Source organism: Macrobrachium nipponense, chromosome 39 (genome assembly GCF_015104395.2).
Source record: "Macrobrachium nipponense isolate FS-2020 chromosome 39, ASM1510439v2, whole genome shotgun sequence".
Classification (NCBI taxonomy): domain Eukaryota; kingdom Metazoa; phylum Arthropoda; class Malacostraca; order Decapoda; family Palaemonidae; genus Macrobrachium; species Macrobrachium nipponense.
The window spans coordinates 17,585,306-17,607,798 of NC_061099.1; the positions used below are offsets into that span (position 1 = coordinate 17,585,306).

The 22,493-nt window shown below is 36.3% G+C and overlaps 1 protein-coding gene across 3 annotated transcripts in view; it reads right to left on the minus strand.

Annotated features, from left to right (window-relative positions):
- The window catches only part of LOC135210160 (protein max-like), a 32,785-nt gene extending 16,601 nt beyond the window's left edge, over positions 1-16,184 (minus strand). The window contains exons 1-2 of one of the 3 annotated variants that reach the window (XM_064242983.1): positions 16,016-16,184; positions 278-433 (exon numbers count right to left, since the gene is read on the minus strand). In XM_064242983.1, coding sequence (XP_064099053.1) covers positions 278-316 — 39 coding nt within the window. In that variant the 5' untranslated portion in view covers positions 317-433; positions 16,016-16,184. Of the gene's footprint in view, positions 1-277; positions 434-15,980 lie in introns of all 3 variants that reach the window. The other 2 variants (XM_064242982.1, XM_064242984.1) reach the window with 2 other exon arrangements.
- Positions 16,185-22,493: the final 6,309 nt, after the last annotated feature.

Consider the following 22,493-nt stretch of genomic DNA (forward strand, 5'->3'; position numbering starts at 1 on the left):
TTCACTACGCGGGATGAGCTTTGGGTAAATGTTGCTCATAGTAGGCCCATCACTGAGAGTTTAAATTAAACTACCCAGGGCAACAAAACCATACAAAATAGTATGAAGAATAGGCAAATTATCTTTAGAAATTTGGAAAATGTAGTCATGGCCCAGAACTAGCGACTCTAGGTAGTCAACGTAAACAAGGTAATACTCAGTTTATAACTTTCTCGGTATATTCTCGCTTTATATCACAATTTCCAAGAGTAAAGGACATTCGTAGGTCAAGACTCACATCGCTTTCAATGTCGATATCTCTCTCTTCATCGCTCATTCTGAAGACACGTTCCCATGCCAACCGCCAATCGGAGAGGATGCGATTGCCTCAGTCACTCAGATCAATATGGCGAGATGCGACTCGCGAGAAAGGGCCAAACACGAGTACTTATACCTGCAATTAAAATTTGTGTAAAAGGCGAGTTCTGTGCGATTTGCTTGGCGAACGCATTCGCAAACATCCACTTTAAAGAAATTGACGGTATATTTTAAGAATTTTTGGTTATATCCTTTAAAGAAGGTTTTATTTTTCATTCTTCTTCTTTCCGTGCATTCATGTTGACACGAAGTGAAGGTCACACAAGACGAAAGTAAAATTAAAAAAATAACTAAAGACTCTCCCATTCTGCAGGCAATATACGATACTGATGAGAAAACACTAAAAGACAATTATGAAATATAAGAAGCAACTTATTTAGAAAACGTGCAAGAGCCCGCCAGAGAAGGAATCATGCTTGTGGAGGGCTGTACATAAAATCAAAGTAACCATGACAGTTCATTCACCTTGAAGAAAAGGTGGTGTACCCTCCTGGAAGCCAATGTATTTGTATGCATCTGTTTCAAAGAAACTAAACTTGTATTTTACGAATCTACGGGATTTCCTTAATAGAAAATGTTATATTCTTCATTCTTATCCTTTTCAGACTGGCATGTTGACAGGACAGTTCATTCACCTCGAAGAAAAGGTGGTGCACCATGCTGGAAGCCAGTCTATGGTGTTAATGACCGGTCGGCATTTGACCTTCACCTGTTAATTGAATCTTCCCTGTTTATGTATTCTGTTTTTATCCATCTGTCCATCGCCTGTGGTGTTTTCGCATGGTAACACTGCGTCCCGGGCTTTAAATAATTACGCTATGTGTAAGTTTAAGGTAATTAAAAGGATATCTGGGTGTACATTTGCAACTGAAAAGTGTTTAATAAATTTACTGTATGCTAATTACACCGTTAATATTTGAAATAGGATATTATTATCATTGATGAATGTAACTATCTAAAGCCCGGGACGCAGTGTTACCATACAAAAACACCACAGGCGGATGGACAGATGGAAAAAACAGAGTATAGTTGAAGACTATCCCAAGTGCCTTTACTTGAATACCAAACTTGTCTCCCTTTTTTTCCATTTGGTTCTTAAAGTTTATAGTTTTCTTGAATAGCGTTTTTTAAATAGTTCAAAACTTTTATCAAAGAGTTTACATTTAATTAATTAAATATTTCAACTTCAGTTTCTTCAAGTTACTGAAAAACAGCCTTGCCGTCCCATAAGTAACTATGGGTTCGTTCGAGTGTGGGCACTGTGACTTATGGGTAGGCTGACGGTTGTTGGAACCAGGTTTGAACCAGGTTTGTACCAGGTTGGTACACATCTACCTTGTGCCCAAGGTAGATGTGTACCAACGCTTATTTCTGTTAGGGAATGATATATATATATATATATATATATATATATAGGATATATATCTATATATATTATAGCATATATATACGATATATATATTGGCTTGAGCTGGCACCCTTACCCATACATACTTGCTTAAGGAAATAGAAAGCTTTAGCCTACTGCTGCAAAGCTTTCCCAAAAAAACCTACATTAAAAAAATAATTTATATATGTGTGTGTAACTGAATCACGAAAGTTTGGAACGTGATGTATATATAAAACATAAAGGTAAAAGCTCCGAAGGAAAGTGAACAATGAGTACTTCAAGATCTTTCAACTCAACGTCCTTTACTTAGCAGACTACTAAGTAAAGACGTTGCAGCTACTCCATTGTTTCACATTTCTTCGTGGCTATCTTTATATATACAAATATATATATATATATATATATATATATATATATATATATATATATATATATATATATGCATAAAGAGTCCATTTGATTGACCACATGAGGTTCGCCAGTAACGAATCCGAATGTAAACAACTTAGATGTGACTAGGTCTTACAGATAAATTTCAGAAGTAGCCAGTGGAGATCTCTCTCAGAATGGGCGTAAAACTCCTTATCTACTATCGGTTTACCTGCCGTACTGATAATCACACCTTGTAATTCTATCAGTAAGTAATTTGATAGACAATTATAGATATGGATGCAATTGTCTAATCTTGTGATTAAATAGTTGTGTGAAAGCGTTTTTAACGTATCTGTATTATTAAAATCTTGGATGACAACATCTTTCGCTACCTCAAGTATCATATGGCCACTTATATTGAGGCGTATCTGTTATTAATAGTAATAGTTTTAGTGTCTTTATTTTTAATATGTTTCCACTTCTTTTGATGTCAGGTATTTTGATACCCATTTTTACCCAAAATGGTATAGTTTTGTTGTCTTCTGTTGTGTGGTGACGCTTCCGTCTTTGATCAACATCATTCGCCTTCGTTCCATTACTTCGGTAGTCTTCGAGTCTGTTTCTATAAACTATAGATACATTAACGTCAAGAATTATTCCCTATCTCCTGCTCTATAGTCAACAACTTCCAATCATTTACCTGACCTTAATCTCTTTTCTATTGTATTCCTGAACAATCTTATTTTTTATACACAGGAAACAGCACCGAATAAGTCACCATTCCCATTTCTCTTATAGTTCTGCATGATTTTTGTATAGTACCCTTGTAGCTCCTCGGTGTTTCTCCTACGTCCTTTGGCAAGACAACTGCATTAACTAGACTACAGACGCCCCTGTAGAAGTGTGTTGCCAAAGGGCCTGAGGTGGTCCATGAGCTTTTCAAATGCTAGGCCTATCTGCTCTTGCGATTTTCTAAAGCTCTGGACATTGACTCACTTGTTATTTACCGCCCAGAAACTTATCTCTGTTATCTTTGTTGTTTAGCTTGATAAGAAAGTTGTTTGCACGTTCCCATTTTTATTTATTTATTATAATCTGGCATTTGCAGAGTTATGGTATGTGTGAGTTACAAAATACTGCGTTTTTTTTTTTATCTATGCAGATTTAATCAAAAGAACAAGCTTAAACGTTGCGTTTCATCCATTCTTATTTTACAACTGCAAGGAACGGTTGTAGCACTAAATTAGTTTCGAACGAGTCATTTTCTTTCCTTAATAGAAATTAAATGGGAATCACGTTATGAATATCATCGCTAATCATGGTAATGAAAAGAAAAAAAAAGAGGAGCGCAAATTTCGCCTCCCTGATCAAATGATAACAGAAGAGTACGGAAAGATGAGAGAGAGAGAGAGAGAGAGAGAGAGAGACTACAACTACAATACAAGCAGAACTGAAGGAACTTTTCACTCTGCAAGAAAATATGGACATGCCATTTTACCGCTTCAATTTTTATTGCTCTTTGCCTTCGTAATTTACCCTTCGTCTTCATGACCATAATTATAAATTTGAAGTATTGCATAACCCGCACCCCCCCCAACCCCCGCCCCAATTAACCCTCTCGCTCCCTCCGAGGGGACAATCTTGCGCTGAACAGCTTATGTTCCTATTAGAAAGCATAATGTTGCTGTAATTGATGAAGGAAAACACTTACCGATAACACAGGTTGTTAGGTGGAAACGAAAGAATATAATACGAATGTAATCATATTCATTAATCACCGTAACCAAAAATGAAAGATGACGAAAGTCGTTTTGGTGGAAATTTCACAGAAACTGACGAAAGCAGTCGATCCTGATAAAATCATGCTGAAACTATGAACACTCCATAGTCAGTAATGTACGGAAATTTAGATATTTTGAAAAACATGTTTTAAGAAACAAAGTTGATGATTAAAATGAAATTACATCTGTCGCACGTATCCATATGTAATGAACTTTCACGGACAACCGCAGTGCCCTTGTTGTCCATGAACTAAGTCAATTTCCGCGCCAGATTGTCATAAAAAAGGGGGGGCTAATAAAAAAATCAAAATTATATCTGGCAATACATCCAATTTAATGTAGATCAGAACATAGATATATCTATGAATCAGAAGACAGGCACTGGATGAACTAATTTAAAGTAATAAAATACTCTATGCCCATGCAGGACACATCCATAACATGCGCCATGTCAGCCTAGATAAATACGGAATGTAAAATTCAGTTAACAAGGAGAATGATGAGTGGGCATGTAAGTTTCCATTAGAATGTCGCTTCCAAACATGACTGATAAAGAATTATATGTTAACTCGCCATTATAGAAAAGAAATTAATGAAATAGTCATAATTGATGAAAATAGAGAAAACATTTGTAGGATTCAGTTCCTCATGAAATTAAGCAAATTTGCTATTAGAATCTGCCCTTCCATCCAACACAGATTTTTATTCATTAACTCTGTACTGGGTTGTGCTAGAGCTCAATAGCACCGAATAGGCCTACCCTTCAAAGAGTTTACTAGCTCTCAGGGAAATTTTGATTTTTTTATAGTGATTCTTACCCAGTTTTAAGATATTTTCCTTGCGGGAAGGATTAAAAAAATTCTGCAAAAGCAGTCATTAACTTCTGGAAAATCCTAGAGGAAACCAGGTCTAACACATCCATTGGCGGTAATGCGGCGAGGTATTATCCGTGGCGATTCCCAGCGCCAATACTCACCCACCTGCAGAGAACGACTCCGCAGGGAGAACACGTTCTTTGCTCCTCAAACGATAAATGGCAATAATAGCCACGAGTATGAGCTGCCATTAGTGCCATTTCCAAACAAAGTTCTTATAACAGATTTGTTCCTCACGTGGATAAGACAAGATAGGGCTTATCTGATAATTTCAGTAAACAATGAGCTAGGAGATTTTAAGTTTTGCCTTTATTTGTGCTTCACAAACCAAGACATCGAAACGATGAAATAATTGGGATCATCACTGGTGTTACCTTACGCTACGTCGTACCTGATTCCTATGTATAAAAAAAGAAAAAAGAAACCGTAAGTAAGCGAAGGCGGGAGGACTGGTGAAAACACTCTTATCGTACCCCGGATAGGACTAGTGCATACGTACAAACACACACGCACTCAACAAAAATCAATCTTGAATTATCAGCTTTTGCTTCAGACTCGGCTATCAATATAGAAGCTATTTAGAAAAGCAATATCATATATAAAACGAAAATTGCTTCAAACCATATTTAGCCACTAGAAAAAAAACAAAACAGTAGGAGTTTCTAGATGCCAGCGGCCAAGAATTTATCGCTCTCAGTTTATATTACCTGGAGGTTGGTGTCTTACCTAGCGTTTTGATTCCTAATAAAAGACTGAAAGGAACAAATATTAAGACATACGTAGAAATACCAACATAAACACAAAAATAAGATACTTTCCTTAACTATTTCCATATATACTTCCTATTTCCACAGTTGAAATATATATATATATATATATATATATATATATATCTATATATATATTATATATATATATATATATATATCACGTTTGATTGAACTCTCATACAATACAACCTCCTCTCTCTATGCTATTGAAGTTTGCTTTCTTTTTTTTTTAGTCAATTGGGGTTTATATATATTCATAAGCATATTCATTGTCTTCATCACCTACAGATCCCTTTATTTTCACTTTTGCTTCCTCTTCTTTTTGTACCAACCAATGACCTAACCATATCATTATTACTGTTAGTGGTATATCTTCTTTTCTATAGCCAGCAGGATTCTCGCAAAATCGTTTCTAATAAACCATTATATATACACACATACATATCTTGGGGGACAAAAAGGACTTAAAGTTGTCAACCATGCAGTGCTAGACTCTTCAGTGCCTTGAATCTATATCCTCCCCATCACGTCTAATGGTATTTCTCCAGGCTTATGAACGATGTAATAGATTGCCCTGAAATATGCGAGCATACTAATGTATGCGCGTGCATATGGCAATATCAGAAATGTGTCAACAGTAGTATAGCTTCATATAAACTATATATATACATCTATCTATATATATATGTATATAATATATATATATAGATCTATATATTACACATGATAAAGATGAAGGGCAGGAACACGAAGAGATTCACGTTATGCTTTAATCTTACGTTTCGTGACAACATCGCCACATCTTCAGGATTTTTTCTACAAAATAAAGTATATGTTAACATATTATACTTTAAGAGCTGATTACAAGATCCAATAGTTGAAGAGTTAAAACAGTTTAATGGTAAAATTACAACTCTCACACTTAAATTACATGCACATGATTAAAACAGACCAGAAGCACCAAACAACTTACAAATGACGAGAACATTTTAAAAAAAATTTCAGCAAATTACACACACATAATAAATGCAATAAAAAGTAAGTCATATATTTATAAAGCCACAGCCAAAAACAGTTTTATGAATATGTGACTTTTACTTTTTATTGTATTTGTTATTATTTTTATGTATGTGTGTAATTTGGCTGAAATTTTTTAAATGTTCTTCTCGTCATTTGTAAGTTGTTTGGTACTTCTGGTGTGTTTTAATCGTGTCCATGTATTTAAGTGTGAGAGTTGTAATTTTATCCATTAAACTGTTTTAACTTTTCAACTATTGGATCTTATAATCAGCTCTTACCTTATGTAACATATTATACTTTATTTTGTAGAAAATCCCTGAAGATGTGGCGATGTTGTCACGAAACGTAGGATTAAAGCATAATGTGAATCTCTTCGTGTTCCTGCCCTTCATCTTCTTTATCGTGTGAATAAACGACCTGTACGTCTGACCTGTATATAATATATAGATAATATATATATATATATATATATTATATCTATATATATATTATATAATATAGATATATATATTATTAATTGAATATATATAATATATATAATAAAAATCAGTTGCATTATATTCTCAAATATACACGTGAGGTAACGTTTACATATATTGGTAGGAATTTCGCAGTCACTTCAGCTAGCAAATGCTGAACTTTAAAATCTCTATTGCGAGGAGGGATCCTGTGACTAGCAGAATTGTTAAAACTTTAAAACGTGATTATGTGGTCAGTGAATATCACGCGGAACTTTCTTCCCAACAAGTTCACTGAAAGCTTAAAGAACCTGAAATCTACCATCTGTCACTCCATCATCTTTCATTTTAATTCTGTTTTTGAGTTCAAGGACTAGAATTTTAACCTGTGGTATTTTTGCTCTGAAACAAATTATGGAAAAGTACAGAGAGAGAGAGAGAGAGAGAGAGAGAGAGAGAGAGAGAGAGAGAGAGAGAGAGAGAGAGAGAGAGAGAGATCTTGCATACGGCCTTCATAGACCTTGAGAAGGCATATGACAGAGTACCACGTCAGGAAATATGGAGATGTCTCAGGGAGAGAGGAGTGATGGAGAAGTATGTCAGAGTGATCAGGCGGATGTATAGAGATGTAAACACCAGCGTCAGGGAGGAGCCGCCATGGAGTCGGCTCTATGCAGTTGACATAGTCTTGGTAGCCGAGAACAGGGAAGAACTGGAGAGGAAAATTGAAAGATGGAGACAGTCATTGGAGAGAAGAGGTTTAAGGATAAGCAGGATAAAGACAGAATATATGACAACCGAATTGGATGGCGACCAACAAACCACAATCAAATTAGGCCGAGGAAACACCATAAGGGTCCATAAATTCAAGTACCTTGGCTCAGTGATTGGCAATGAGAGAAACACGGAAAAGGACATTAACAACCGGATTCAGTGTGGTTGGAACAACTGGATTTGTTTGTTAGTATGGTGTTTTTACGTTGCATGGAACGGGACCAACAGCTTTACGTGACTTCCGAACCACGTAGAGAGTGAACTTCTATCGCCAGAAATACACATCCCTCACCCCTCAGAGGGATAGCCGAGAATCGAACTCACAGCCACCCAGGTGGCAGGCCAAGACCATACCGACCACGCCTCTGAGGCACTATGGAAACTGGAGAAAGGTGTCCGGTGTCATATGTGATAGGAAAGTCCCTATAAGATTCAAAGGCAGAGTGCACAAGGCAGTGGTTACACCTGCAATGACATAAGAATTGGAAGCAGCACCACCACAGAAAACAAAGGGCAGAAGTTGCTCGTAACCGAGATGAGGAGGCTTAGATGGATGAGCGGAGTAACCAAAATGGACAGGGTTAGAAATTAACATATTAGGGGTACAGTAAAGGTCACTGAAGCATCAAAGAAAGTGTAAGAGGCAAGGTTAAGATGGTAAGGCCACCTGATCAGAAGAGAAGAGCAACACATGGCAAGAGAAGTGATGGACGTGGAGGTGGATGGAACACGAAGGAGAGGAAGACCTAAGACCAGGTGGAGAGATTGCTTTAGAGATGATATGAAGGGGAAGAGAGTACGGGAGGAAATGGCACAGGACAGACGTATGGAAAAAGCTGGGAACAAGAGTAATTAATTATTTGGTTTTATTGGAGTAAACAAAGGCTCCATCAGCACATTTTTTATTCAAAGAATCTCTGTATAAAGTACTTCAATTATTTCATTAAGAACTACATTTAAACTTCAATCATACATCTTCTGAATTATTTTGGATTGGATAACCACAGTTTCATTTAACATTACCATGACTGGTATATTTAAAGGAACTGGAGCTTTTACAACACCAAAAACTCAAGTTTTAACACTATTTAATGCTAACAAAAAAATAATGTTAAGTTTTAACGATGTTATTTTTCGTGGCAGTGAATACATTACAAGTAGTTCTAACATAACCAATGTTCTCTTTTTTTTTCTTTTTTGTATCGAATACATTAAAAGCACGATACTTTCATCTTGAACACAAATGTTAAAACTGACCAATGCACACTAAAACTATTATCACCGACATGAAAGAAACAGAAACTAGAAGAATAAGACATACTACAAAAATAAGTTCATATCAGACATCAAGGAAGCCGAGACTTTTCTTCACCATCACAACTGTCCCTGGGTTTGGCTAAAATCCTGTTTTGAAGGGTAAAATACATCACATTTAGTAAAATATACGTGTATTCATTTTAGTTACCTTATATTAGTAACCACCATAAATGCTGAGCGCAGGCACTGGACTAGACTAGAAAATGCTAGTGGTAAATTTGTACATTACAAATCAAGTACTCCGAGTTGGCTGGGATAAGCAGGTACACTTAATGAAAATTTTCGCGCATTTCTTCACAAAATCTGAATCGAGCACACTACATACAATCGACGCTGACTTTTTCAACAGTACGTCAGCAACAGTCTTTAGACTTGTATAAAACAAAACAAGAAAGCTAACGTAACAATATCAGTTACATACTTCTCCAGACTTCATTCGATACCAGTCTTAGGACAGCCTGTGAGAATCTTTGAGTTTCATACTTCCGACAGTTTTGGTTGTTTTACGTCACGGAACAAGAATAACCTATACATTCAAATCGTAACGGTTACGCGCATTCTGTCCTCCATTAGCTGACGCTCAGAGAGTATAGGCGACAAGTGATAGAAGTCGCGTTCTGTGAGTTGGTCTAATGGACCGTATTCGTCTTCAGCGGGAAACTCCCTCCGTGAATTACCAGGTTCCAGTAATCTGTTTGATAACTCAGGTGTTGCTATGCGAGGGGGAGACTGACTCAGTCTAAGTTGAGACATCATTTTTGCCATATCAGTGACTGATGCTCGTTTTGCACTTCCAATTACACTTTCGGATTGAGTTCCTGATGGACTGGCAACAGCAACCTGATTGGTATGCTCAGAAGGTGTGCTAGTCAGCAATGCCACGACACATGAATCTGCAGGAGAAACTTTCAAATGAATGTTTTCTAAAACCAAACTTTCGGACGCTTCCGTTGAAAGCTGAACTTGGAACCTCATACACACGAAAGAATTGGGCAGTATCTCTGGGCGAACACTTTTATAGTCTTTCAGGTAAGATGCTGGCAAAGATAAAACTTTAGATCCTACTGCCAACTTGTACAATGAAGCAGAAAGGTCGTAATCTACCAAAACACCGTGGTAAACGCCTCTGTGAGAAAGGCAAGACCTTTTAAGAATCTCTACACAATCAAGAGGGCTACTACCGACATTTTTCATGATGCAGGCAAAATCCCATTTTTGCTTCGTTTTCAATACCTGAAGAACTTCAAAAAGACCAAAATTTAGGGAGTGGCCATACTGACTAAAATTCGAAAGGCGTTCACCATTTATATATATGCAAGATCTCAATGCAATAACTGGTTTTCCCCTTCCTTGTACACTTGGCTTGAACACGTGGACAGTCACTAAACTGCGGCGTGAGGTAATGCGACCAAGATAGTTGTACTCCATTTCTACAGTCACCTAAGCTGATTCTGAAATTATAATAAACTGCGAATTAATTATATATATATATATATATATATATATATATATAATATATATATATATCTATATATATATATATATATATATATATAACATATAGTGTGTGTGTGTGTTGTGTGTGTGTTGCAATTTAACAGACCTCACTTAAACATGATGGCTTCTAACAGGGATTATTGAAAAAAAAAAAATTACAAACTTTCAATGGAAATTTGAATTTAGGCCAAAGGCCAAGTGCTGGAACCTAAGATGTCATTCAGCACTGAAAGGGAAATTAAGAGAAGGACAGTTTGAAAGGTGTATCAGAAGGAAAGCCTCAGAGCAGTTGCACTAGGAAACAATTGACAGGAGAGAATGGAAAGAATAATATAAGAGAATATGAATGGAGGTGCAGCAAAAGGAACGAAAGGGCTTGCAACAAGGGGTCGAAGGAACGCTGCAGAGAACCTTAAGTAAATGCCTTCAGTGCACCGCATGTGGTGCACTGACGGCACTAACCCCTCCCCTACAGAGTATACAAGCTTTCAATGACTATCTATCTTCATTTTAAAGCTACAGGACGATGAGGACAGATGCTCCCTGAAAGCTACCAACGTTTTTATTTCATAAAAATCTTCATTAGAGACCATCTTGTTTAAATGAGGACCTGTTATTGATATTACGATGCACAAAACATTGTGCTAGTTATTACGTTTTATATATAATATATATATATTTATATTATATATATAGATATATATATATATATATATCACCACTACATCTAATAATTACGGTTTCTATGATTAACTTTTAAAACCAGAACAATAACAAGAAAAATAACAAATATAAAAAAATGGTAACTAAATATTTCCACAATGTTTAGTAATAAAGACCTTTAAGTGTTTTGCATTTGTCAAGTACTTGGTAACTCTACAATGCGAGCAGGTCAGATTCACAATAATCGTTACTTCCTCTAGAGATTTCTATGGAGACCCATTTTTAACCTTGTTAACCTTTTCACGCCACATTTGAATGTGTTAATAATTTTTCAAACTATGTCAAAGGTCATGTTTGATAGGTTATAAAAGAAAGCAGTCATAGAGTATAATAAATACACTGGGAACCTTCATTATTCAATTTCTTTTGCTAGAATATCACAGAAATTTCCATTGGAAACAATGACAGATTCAAAATTAAATCTATCTACTAATATCATAAGAATAAAAGCAGGTCAGTGACATTAAGCAACTCAATGGTTATTACACAAGGGTTAAATATTAAGGTTAGTTGGGTTCCTTATCTGTCCACTGTGATTCAACTCTGAGGGAAAAAGTTTATACAGGTAGTCCCCGATTATTTGGGGGGGGGGAGGTGTTCAGTTTCCGGATGGGTTTTGATAAGCGAAAACTGCCGTTAACTAAAACTAGACAATTTATGGTGCCATAAGGACCATTACGGCACCTCTGTTAGTATGTTATGGCGCGCCATAATGTCCCTTATGGCACCGATAACCGGAACTCGGCCTGTTATGGCGCCATAAATCGCCGATTTTATGGCGGTGTGCGAGCGCCATAAAACCGGATCACCGAGAACCGATAACCAGGGACTACCTGTAGTAAGTAGATTATTTAAATTCATCAGTGAAAATCTCATTGTTTATCAGCTTCATTCGTCAGATGCTCATGTTGATATTTTCAAATTAAAAATAATTATTTTCAAGACAATCTTTCTTTTGTTGTTTAGCACAAGGATGAATGTGGTCAAACCAGCCTCAATTTGGACCTTACCTTGTCTCCAGAAACATAGGAAATAGGAATGTACGTGGTACAAAACCTGACGGTCTGAATGAGAAACGCCAAGACCTTGGGGTGACACGATTTGAAATTCATAGGCGAGTGAATTTATAGTATTCGAGTAAATTAGACTAATTTTTATCGTTTTTTAATATTCTTATTTAGTGACCATCAAAACCATAGGCAAATTCAACAGACTTCCAAGTAGTAATAATTAAATCAAATTAAAACTTTATTCATATGAAGACACGTAGTAAACATATGAAAATATAAGTATTGGTAAAATCATTTATCGTCTGGGATTTCCGGCCTGACAAAATCAGTTATCACGCAAATAGTCTAAAATTTCTTTCAGCTGTAAAAAATGTAAGAAACACGAGCTAAAATTTGCTTTGCAGCCAAGTTCTTGCATTTCTAATATTTTTCATTCCTCTCCCGAGATCCGTATTATTTCCATTTAACTTCATTTTTGTTTATTCACCAAAGGTTGCCAATATTTACAGGTAGAGCAGCTGCCATAAAAGAAAAGTTTCTAAACATTTAGATTCTCTGTTACTAAAAAAATTTGGGATTATAAACGTGACATTGGCTTCTAAATGGACGTATACGTTCGAAGTTCACTTGATCTAGAAACCGTGTTTACTTTTAGAAATATACTTTGCTGAAAGACAGGATCAGAACCTCTCTCTCCCCCTCGCGTTTGTATTCCTTGTACGACCGCCATCATCCTGTGTGTGTGTGTGTGTGTGTGTGTGTGTGTGTGTGTGTGTGTGTGTGTGTGTGTGTGACAAATCTTCAACGTGGTTCAGATTTTGTATAAATAAAATCATCATCACACTGTTCGACACAAAAGCCTTTCGTCGTCTGGCAAAATAACCAAATATTAGACTAATCTGCTTAGTAGCAGTACACATTATGACAATAGTACCATACCAAGAAGTAAAAAGTCGAACTGCTTGTGTTGTTCACTGTAGATGTTCGCACCGAATCAGAGCATGCCTTCACTTAACTTACGGATACACAGTTCCAAACATTTCACATGACAGTCGTTGGGGAAATGGTTTTCGTTTGTGATGAACATAAAATAACCGCCGACATGTGCCCTAAAGCGAACCTTTGCCAAACCACAAATAACGAACTGATAAAAAAGAACACAAAAAAACGCATGAAACTTCAACCACAATACAAGCAACGACAATGTTTAAGTCAGCAGTAAAAACCTATGAGTTTCATTTTTCTGTGATATGCATTCGTCTGCGTCGATAAAAAAAAAAAAAATGCCAGATAAGATAAGCTGTTTGATAAGAGGGCGATGCTTTACACAACAACAGCTGTTTGGTTATGTGCTTCTTTAATCTCTACGCTCATAAATAATTACTTTTAACATTAATACTGTACATACAATCACACACACACACACACATACACACTTTCTTCCTTGTATATCATGAATCGCATTTAACAGTAAAAAAAAAAATAATCGGTTGAGTGATCCAGATTTTAGTAAGAGACGCTGTAATTTGTAATTTAAGCATAATTAAACAGGTCTGTACACCGTAGTAAATTGACAGTCAATTTTCTCACTTGACTCAAGTCTTGATCACATAATCACATGAGTCAATGAAATGGGAAAGTAAATCCACGGTAATATGTCTGTTTGATTGTGTTGTCTAAAATATATAAAGCAGAAAGCTTTCGATGACCTGCACCTACGCGGTCCTCCTTGTCAACCTCTGAGATTGACAACGAGGAGCGTGCAGGTCACCGAAAGCTTTCGGCTTTATATATTTTGAATAACAAAATAAAACAGACATGCTCCTGTGTATTTACTTTCCCATTGGGACCATTTACGTGCGTTGGCATAAGTATCACGCTGTGGGCCTACTTATTGAGAAAAGTGCAGCTGTTTGGTAACGGAAAAAATAATGGTCTAATTACTTTACGATAAAATAAGCATTTTCTTATGAATATTAGCTTGGATAGTTCTTCAATCGGAAGAAAAGAAACGTGGCATGATTTGCATGAAAAAGAGAGAACTGGAAAACTGACCCCACAATGAACACAGGTTTGTCCAAAATCTCAAGACATCACAAATATCAGTAAAATAATAAATAAATAAATAAAAAGTAGGACTAGAATAATCCCAACATTCTACGTTGTTTATTCATAACTAGAGTTATTAACACAAACTTTTGTTAAAACTTCAATTTGGATAAGAAAAAAAAAAAAGTGGTATTTTTCTCAGGCTGCTAAGAGGCCACAGTAAGTACCAGTCAACTCTACAAAAACAAATGCAGCACATTCGTGGTAAAAACAAACTCTCACTCTCTCTCTCTCTCGCCACACATTAAACCCAGAGTTATTCAGGACGAAATGTTGGGGAAAATGTATAGCTCTAATCCATGATTTTTTTTCAAACATGATTCGTAATACAAAGGACGTAAGTGGGGAAAAAAAAAAAAAAAAACTTCTCACCAGGTTGATAGGAGATTGTCTATGAGGGTCTTTCTGAATTTGTTGATGATTCCCGAAGAATAATGGAAAAGAAATTGTCATTTGAGTTAAGGCAACACAAGGGCATCGAAATTTGAACGAGGCTTAAATGAACCAAGAGCCACTTCTTGTGTCCTGAACTGAATAAACGATTCAAAATGAGTGGCGGACCATTAATTTAAAAATCCCGCGGCCCAGGAAACTACCCACCATAGTTGATATCACTCCGGTCCACGTACAACAACTACCTGGCTACTCTAATCTTAGTTATCTGGATGAACATTTCGCAGCATAGTTCTCGTGGAAAACGAAGAAGTCAAGGCTGTCCAGAATATGTATCCACCGAAACGATAAAATTGGTGAGAAACCCAAACACTTCCTCTTTCAAGGACAAGTGGAAGTTTTGTACTATAGAACTTCTCGATAAGGTTACTCATGTACTTTTCTCAAGCATGGCCATTATATCACTCTCATTCCCTTAAAAAAGAACAACTACAATAAGTGGAAAGCAAGAGGTTTATAAAGTCTACGGGCCAGTGGGGTAACACGTTGATTTATCACACATGTGTTGACATAGCCTATCATCAATTGAAAGTTGTTTATAGTTATCGATTGGTTCAGGTTGAACCCAAAATGAATTTTACCGGATCTCGTAGTTTAACAAAATGCGTTAGATTGTTGTCAGTGCCTCTATTCAGCATTACGTTGCCCTTAACAACACATGTTGACGAGCTGCCTGAAATCTACCGGGGCACGATAGCCTCTGCACCGCTATTTCACTCCGATGCTGTACTTAACAATATCCGAAGGTCACTAGCGACCGAACGTCCGTAGGCTATCAGCCAGACAGTATGGTATAAAGGTTCAACAAACTGTTATGAGATTTGTTAAAAGTAGTTCTAGGCTCCAAACAACATTCGACGTTAAGCCCATTTAAATTTCGTCCGCAATCAACCACAATCCAAATGAACATCGACATACAAGTAACTTATAAAGCTTACAAAGTAAAATCACCTCTTGAGTTACGGACATACATCATCACCTCATGAACTAAAAAGGGCAAACAACTACAAAACGTTATGGACAAAAGTAGGCAGCAAAACACACAAAAAGTAAATATCACAATTTCCTACTTACAAGGAACTTTATCAGTATGTGGTACTACTACGTACTCTATGGCAGCATTGCAGTTCAGCGAGTGGGAACCGACGACTGAGCACATACAGTGCAAAGTGCCCGAGTGCCTTTTGATATACCAGTTGTACAGCAGTGTGAGTGAAGACTGTGGAGTTACCCAAACGTAGTAGTACGTACGTTTGCTCTCCACAGGGTGACAGGGAGGAACACGACCAAGTAACAACTAGCAACGCCACCTACACGCTAGTGCTTGAATTTCCGTGCTACATGTATAAGGAAGAATATTATAAATGAATTGGGAAAACGCCATTATACTGCTTTTATCGTCTTTCGGTTCTTCTGACCTGGTCCGTAAAATATCAGTGGTCGCCTGTTTAACAGTATGATCGTTATTTTTATCTTCATGTAGTAACTTTGTTGGTCCCGGAAAGAACTTGTTCATTTCAAGATGTTTTGATACCGTACGTTCCATCCTCTGCTCTCTGGCGCCTGTAACTACCTCTCTCTCTCTCTCTCTCTCTCTCTCGTCTCTCGGTCTCCTCTCTCTCTCTCTCTATATATTATAAATATATATATATATATATATATATATATATATATATATATATATATATGAATGTCTTTTTACTGTAATATGACAGTATAATATGAAGATAAAAGGACCATAAAATACTTTTAACGTTGCAACCATATATCTCGAGCACTTCCTTCTCTGTTCCTGATCACTGATAAAATATGTTTTTGTATACATACTCTTGTAAGACATCCTATGTCATTAATTTACCAGTGATCAGGAGCACAGAAGGAAGTGCTCGAAATATATGGATGCAACGTTAAAATTGTGTTTCATGGGCCTTTTATCTTCATATGTATATATGTATATATATATATATATATATATATATATATATATATATATATATATATATTAGGGTAATGTGGTACATTAGTATGGTGTATATATATAATACTGTTCCCCAAAAATCAGAACACATAAGGAAAGTGGTGAACATACCCAGACTAATGGCTAAGACCCATTAGTACTACCAGGCTATGCTTAACGTTTTCAAGATAGCTACAGCCAAGGCCGAGCCACAGCTGACAGTGAGCCTTTACGCATGATATTGGATTTAAGGACTTGGTAAAAAAAGCACCACGTTTAAAATTAGACAAGCATAAAGTATCAATAATAATATTGTAACTGGCATAGAGGTAGTACTACAGACGATTGATGAGTGCAGACGCTGTAACAAGGAATTTTTTTCTTTCTTTCTATGATGCCTAGACCCATAATATGAGGGCACCCAATGACTCTCCCTCTATCACCCGGGTACGATAGTTAGTTGTTGCCGTAAAAAGGAGGCTTTCTTAAATCAAAAGAGTACAGTAAGCTTTAACCGTGTAATGTATTTATTACTTATAACATATAACGTTACGTCAATGGAAGATGTCCAATTTTTCCGTAGATTTAGCGTAAAAAGACAGCCTTAATGCCGTGCTGTTGTTTTACAACAGTTACTGGAATTCAGAGATGGCTCCAAGGGTATGTGATTCTCGGGGGTTGTAGGGGGATGCAGATTTGAACAACTCGAGTCTGTCAATGTTGAGGATTGACCTACTCGAATTCTTTTATTAATGTTTGACCTGTTAAGTAGACCTACTATTTGGTACTGAGAAAAAAAAACTAAAAGAAAACACATATTAAATAAAGTAATGTTTATTGATCGCAGAATATTGACTACAAAATTGAAAATAATTATAAGTATTTGTAGTGGTACTTACTTGTACAAAACAAGGTTAAGGTCGAAAATGGTGTAATTATTTGCTGATAAGTACCATTTTAACACTCAAAACATCAAAAGAAAGAACCATGATATGAGAACATTCTGACGAAGTTTTAGGACAATAAGGGCCTATGCCCAGGGCTGATATTGAATTATCTATGACTATTTTATGAAAATATATATGGTAGTAATCTACTATTCACTATTGTTTATCCAAAATCACATACAAATATGCGCTGCTATCCATATATAAATACATTATGTATACTATATGTACATACAATATGCATATATCTATTTATCTATCTATGATTTATCTATCTATAATTACACACACACATATATTATATATATATATATATATATATATATGTGTGTGTGTGTGTGTGTGTGTGTGTGTGTGTAATTATAGATAGATAAATCATAGATAGATAGAAAGATATATGCATATTGTATGTACATATAGTATACAGAATGTATTTATATATGGATAGCAGCGCATATTTGTATGTGATTTTGGATAAACAAGAGTGAATAGTAGATTACTACCATATATATTTTCATAAAATATTCATAGATAATTCAATATCAGCCCTGGGCATAGGCCCTTATTGTCCTAAGTGTGTGTATGTAGGCCCGTCATTTCGGGGCGACTACTGAAAATTTGTGAAAAAAGCACAGGCTAAGCACTGTATCCAGAGGACATATTTATTCTACAAAATTGGCCATTTTTGACGGTCCAACTCAGTCAGGAACATTAGTGGGGGAGGGGGAGATTAACCCCCTTTGGAGCTATCCCTGCTGGAGTTAAATAGTCTTAACTCGTGATTTGAATGTTATGGAATTAGGCTAACCTTAATATGAACAGTTAATCGTGGTTCTTATATATTGGTTTATATTATATAGTCAGCGGTTGGAGAACATACGAACGTTAGTCACAAGGTGTGTATACGTTAGTACAGCAGTTTCTTGAAGCGGTAAGATCCAGGTGCCTCGCTGGTAGATGGCGAAAGTAGGAACTACCACGGTCTAGGTATCCTAGACCGTGGGAGCTACGTGTCTTCACTTGAGGCGTTACGTCTGGCTGCTTTGCCTGAAATCTGATTTAAAGATGCAAAAACCTGTTAGGAAATATTCACGTTTTTACTGCACTTTTAAAACGACGCCACAGATCTTGAAACAGATTAGTATGTAATGTAGTACGAACGAGAGTAGTAGTATTTGAACAACTTTTACGCGTTCGTTTCAAAGGTACGTGGGAATGAATGATTAATGTTAATAATCAGGATAAAAAAGACTTTAAAATACGATTGCTGATGATATATTGGTAAAAAACTATAACAAACTTGTATAAGCTTCCCGGAAACTCCTGTTTCCTTCTTCATAGAATAGACTGACAATAAATTGATATCTCAGGTATTTCTCATATATGAGAAATACCTAATGTGTGTGTAAACTCCCATTTAAGGAATATCTAGGGCCAAAAGCAGTCTGCAGGGCCTGCGTTATGGCAGGCAACATCGGTCGTATGTCACAAACTTGTATAAATCATTTCATCAAATGACATAGTATCTATTGTCAACTTGCTCTAGGTGTTGGGAACATGTCTTTCTAAATTCCAGCCAGATTCTCCTACACTATTTACGGCGTTTAATACTCTATGTGCATATGGAATTACTGAAATGATATTTAAACTAGATGATCGAGGTTCAGTTTCATTTCTCAATTAAATTTATAAGTATCCGGACTCATAAACCATTATTTATGTTTTCTGGCATTTCTGACTTGTTTTCGTTATTTATCTCTAAAAAAAAATGTCTGCATACTTCTAACACGACATCAGTTTCAAGCCATTTACATTAATTTCGGGCAGAAGTGATATTCGAAGAATTCCTAGATTCGTTCGCGTAAAGGAAAGAGATGGTACTATATTATATTGACGGTGAAAGTGTGCTTACTGCTTACATCCAGGGACCTAGGCTTAAGGAGATTAGAAGTGTGTTCTTCGTCTCCCTTCCTAATGAATTAGAGCCATGATCTAATGGAATACAAATTAACGGTGTCTCCTTTTAAGTATAGGCTTGTGATACTGGATCTACCTATTGGCCTATTCATTTACATACAAAACTAGGATTTGTTTTATGGTGGGGAGCTGATTTAAAGGAAGCAACAATGGTACATAAAGTATTCTTGAAGTGTGATCAGACCATACATACAATTTAGACCAGTACAGTTTTGTCACTCTTATTCATAAAGCTTTTTATCCTGCATAAGTTGTTCTTGTGTAAAGTGGACTTAAATCCATAAAGTAAACCAAATTACTGCTCTGGTCAGAAGAGGCGACAAATGAAGGACAAACGTGACGATAAGAGACACGCAAGGAACAGTCCTCAGACAGTGGCGGATCTAGAAATCTTTTATGGGGAGGGGGGCCACTTAGGATTTTAATATATATATATATATATATATATATATATATATATATATATATATATATATATATATCATGTATATATGCACACATATGTACAGACAATATAAATCATATGCACATTTATAATATATATTGTAAGTACTGAATTACAAGGAGTTGCAAGGATTAGGATGTCTCAAAAACTTATCAGACAATCCGAGGAGACATCATGTCTTTACTTATCTTTAGGAGCAGGTTTTACAATTCATTCCCAGCGTTCTAAAGATTTTGTCTAGCTTTCCTTTGAACTATTCTTCACTGCTGCTGTTTACAACTTCTGGTGGCAGTTTATTACATTTGTCATATATCTTACATATCTTGTATGTGAAGAAGTCCCCACAATGCGATGTGTTGTATCTCTTCAGTTCTAGTTTCCATCCATTATTTCTTGTCTGGTTTTCGTTTAATGTGAAGAGGTTACTGTCTACTTTTGTTATGCCTTTCAGTATTTTGAATGTCTTTATCAGTTGTCCTCGCAGTGTCAGGCTCTCTAGTCGTCTTTGGTAACCTATTTGCCTGATGGATGGAATTAACTTTGTGGCTCTTGCGTGTACCCCTTCTAATCTCTTTCTGTCCTTTCTTAGTGTTGGTGACCAAAACTGTACTGCATGTTCAAGATGTGGTCTAGCTATTGATGTGTAGAGCTGCAGCACCGTTTCCTTATTTCTGTATTTGAACTACATCTTTATTTATCCCGCTAGTTTCTGTGCCTTATTTTCAACTTTTATGCACTGTTTTGTGGATTTTAAGTCCTTGGTAATAATAACGCCAAGGATCTGTTTTGTCTGAAACCGTGTTGGCTGTTTAACAACAAGTTGTTTCTATCAATGCGTGTGTGTGTGTGTGATAGAGAGAGAGAGAGAGAGAGATTATAATTCTGAAGGTTGTTACATTGTTTCCAACACCTGTAGCTTACAAAGAAGTAGCAGGTAAATTTTCTTTGGCAAATATAAGCATTAAATACATGCACTGGAAAAGAAAAATTTTTTTTTATAATTTTATTTTCATTTACTTGTGTGCAGTGGGTGCACATTATCAAAATTTATCTATCTATGGTGGGAGAAGGCTGCCACCTGACCAGGTGCCCCCCCCCCCCCCCCCCAGCCTTAAATCCGACACTGTCCTCAGACGGACTCTAAAAACGCAATCTATTTTTCTAACTTTATAGATGTTGACATTTACTCGTTACACAGTGATTTGAATTTAAAAATGCGCAATGAAAGGCTTTGCATGGTCCCTCAAAGCCGAAATGGAGTTGGAGTCCGGTAGAGGTGCTGTAGGCTACTGTGGACAAACACATTTATGCACATACATGAGTAATGGAAGCGTGAGTAGCTGCCCAGTCGAATTTCAAGGAAGGGGAGGAAGAAGAGGGAGATTAAAATAATGATCAACAGCGACAGTGTATCGAATGTGAAAGTATTAGCATTCCTACAGCGTATTCGGTGAAATAAGAGGGATTTTTTAAAAAGTTAATTCTTACATTGTCAACCGTAAAATTGACATTGATACAGCCTTAAAATTATATAGTTTTTTTTTTATTATTTAAGAAGTTGATTCCCGCGTGCATGAACACTCGCACATAGCGCGCCCGCGCGCTCACATAATTAGTCGCTCAGAATGTATGAATTCTGTCCATTGTGGAAGGAAGTTAGAATAGAGATCAAAATGAGAACTCATGAAGGAATAGGTGAGTTAGCCACAATTTACGGGCTCTTGCTCACAGAGCAGCTCCTAAACCCACAATCTGGATTTATTGTCTCTGTTTCATCGTGCAATTGGAAAAGTATACTTCACTGACCTTCAGACCTAAGCAGTGATTTGTCGACATTTTAGAGAATGAACCACTTTTAGGGGACGAAACTTTAGGCACAATGTGTATATATGTAAGAAGCATAGAATTGTAAGCGTTTAGTTAAATAAATATTCCGTTTACAAATTACTTTTCGGTAACAAGCGAGGTTAAACTGCTTACTAATCAAAAGTTGCGACGTAACTTGAGAATCTGAAAGCGATTTATAGTCTATGTTTCATATGATTTCCTTTGAATAGAATTGAAGGTCCTCTGGGGAAATACATGCATAATTAGCTTTGTCCAGGTATTTTTTATTTGTAGTGAGGGTGAATGTGTACATCCATTGAGAGAGAGAGAGAGAGAGAATTTCTTTGAAATATATAAGCAATATGATTATTGTAATTCTTCAAAAATGTTGTCCCGACAGCTAGTAAAATACAGATTTAGTTAATAATAATAAT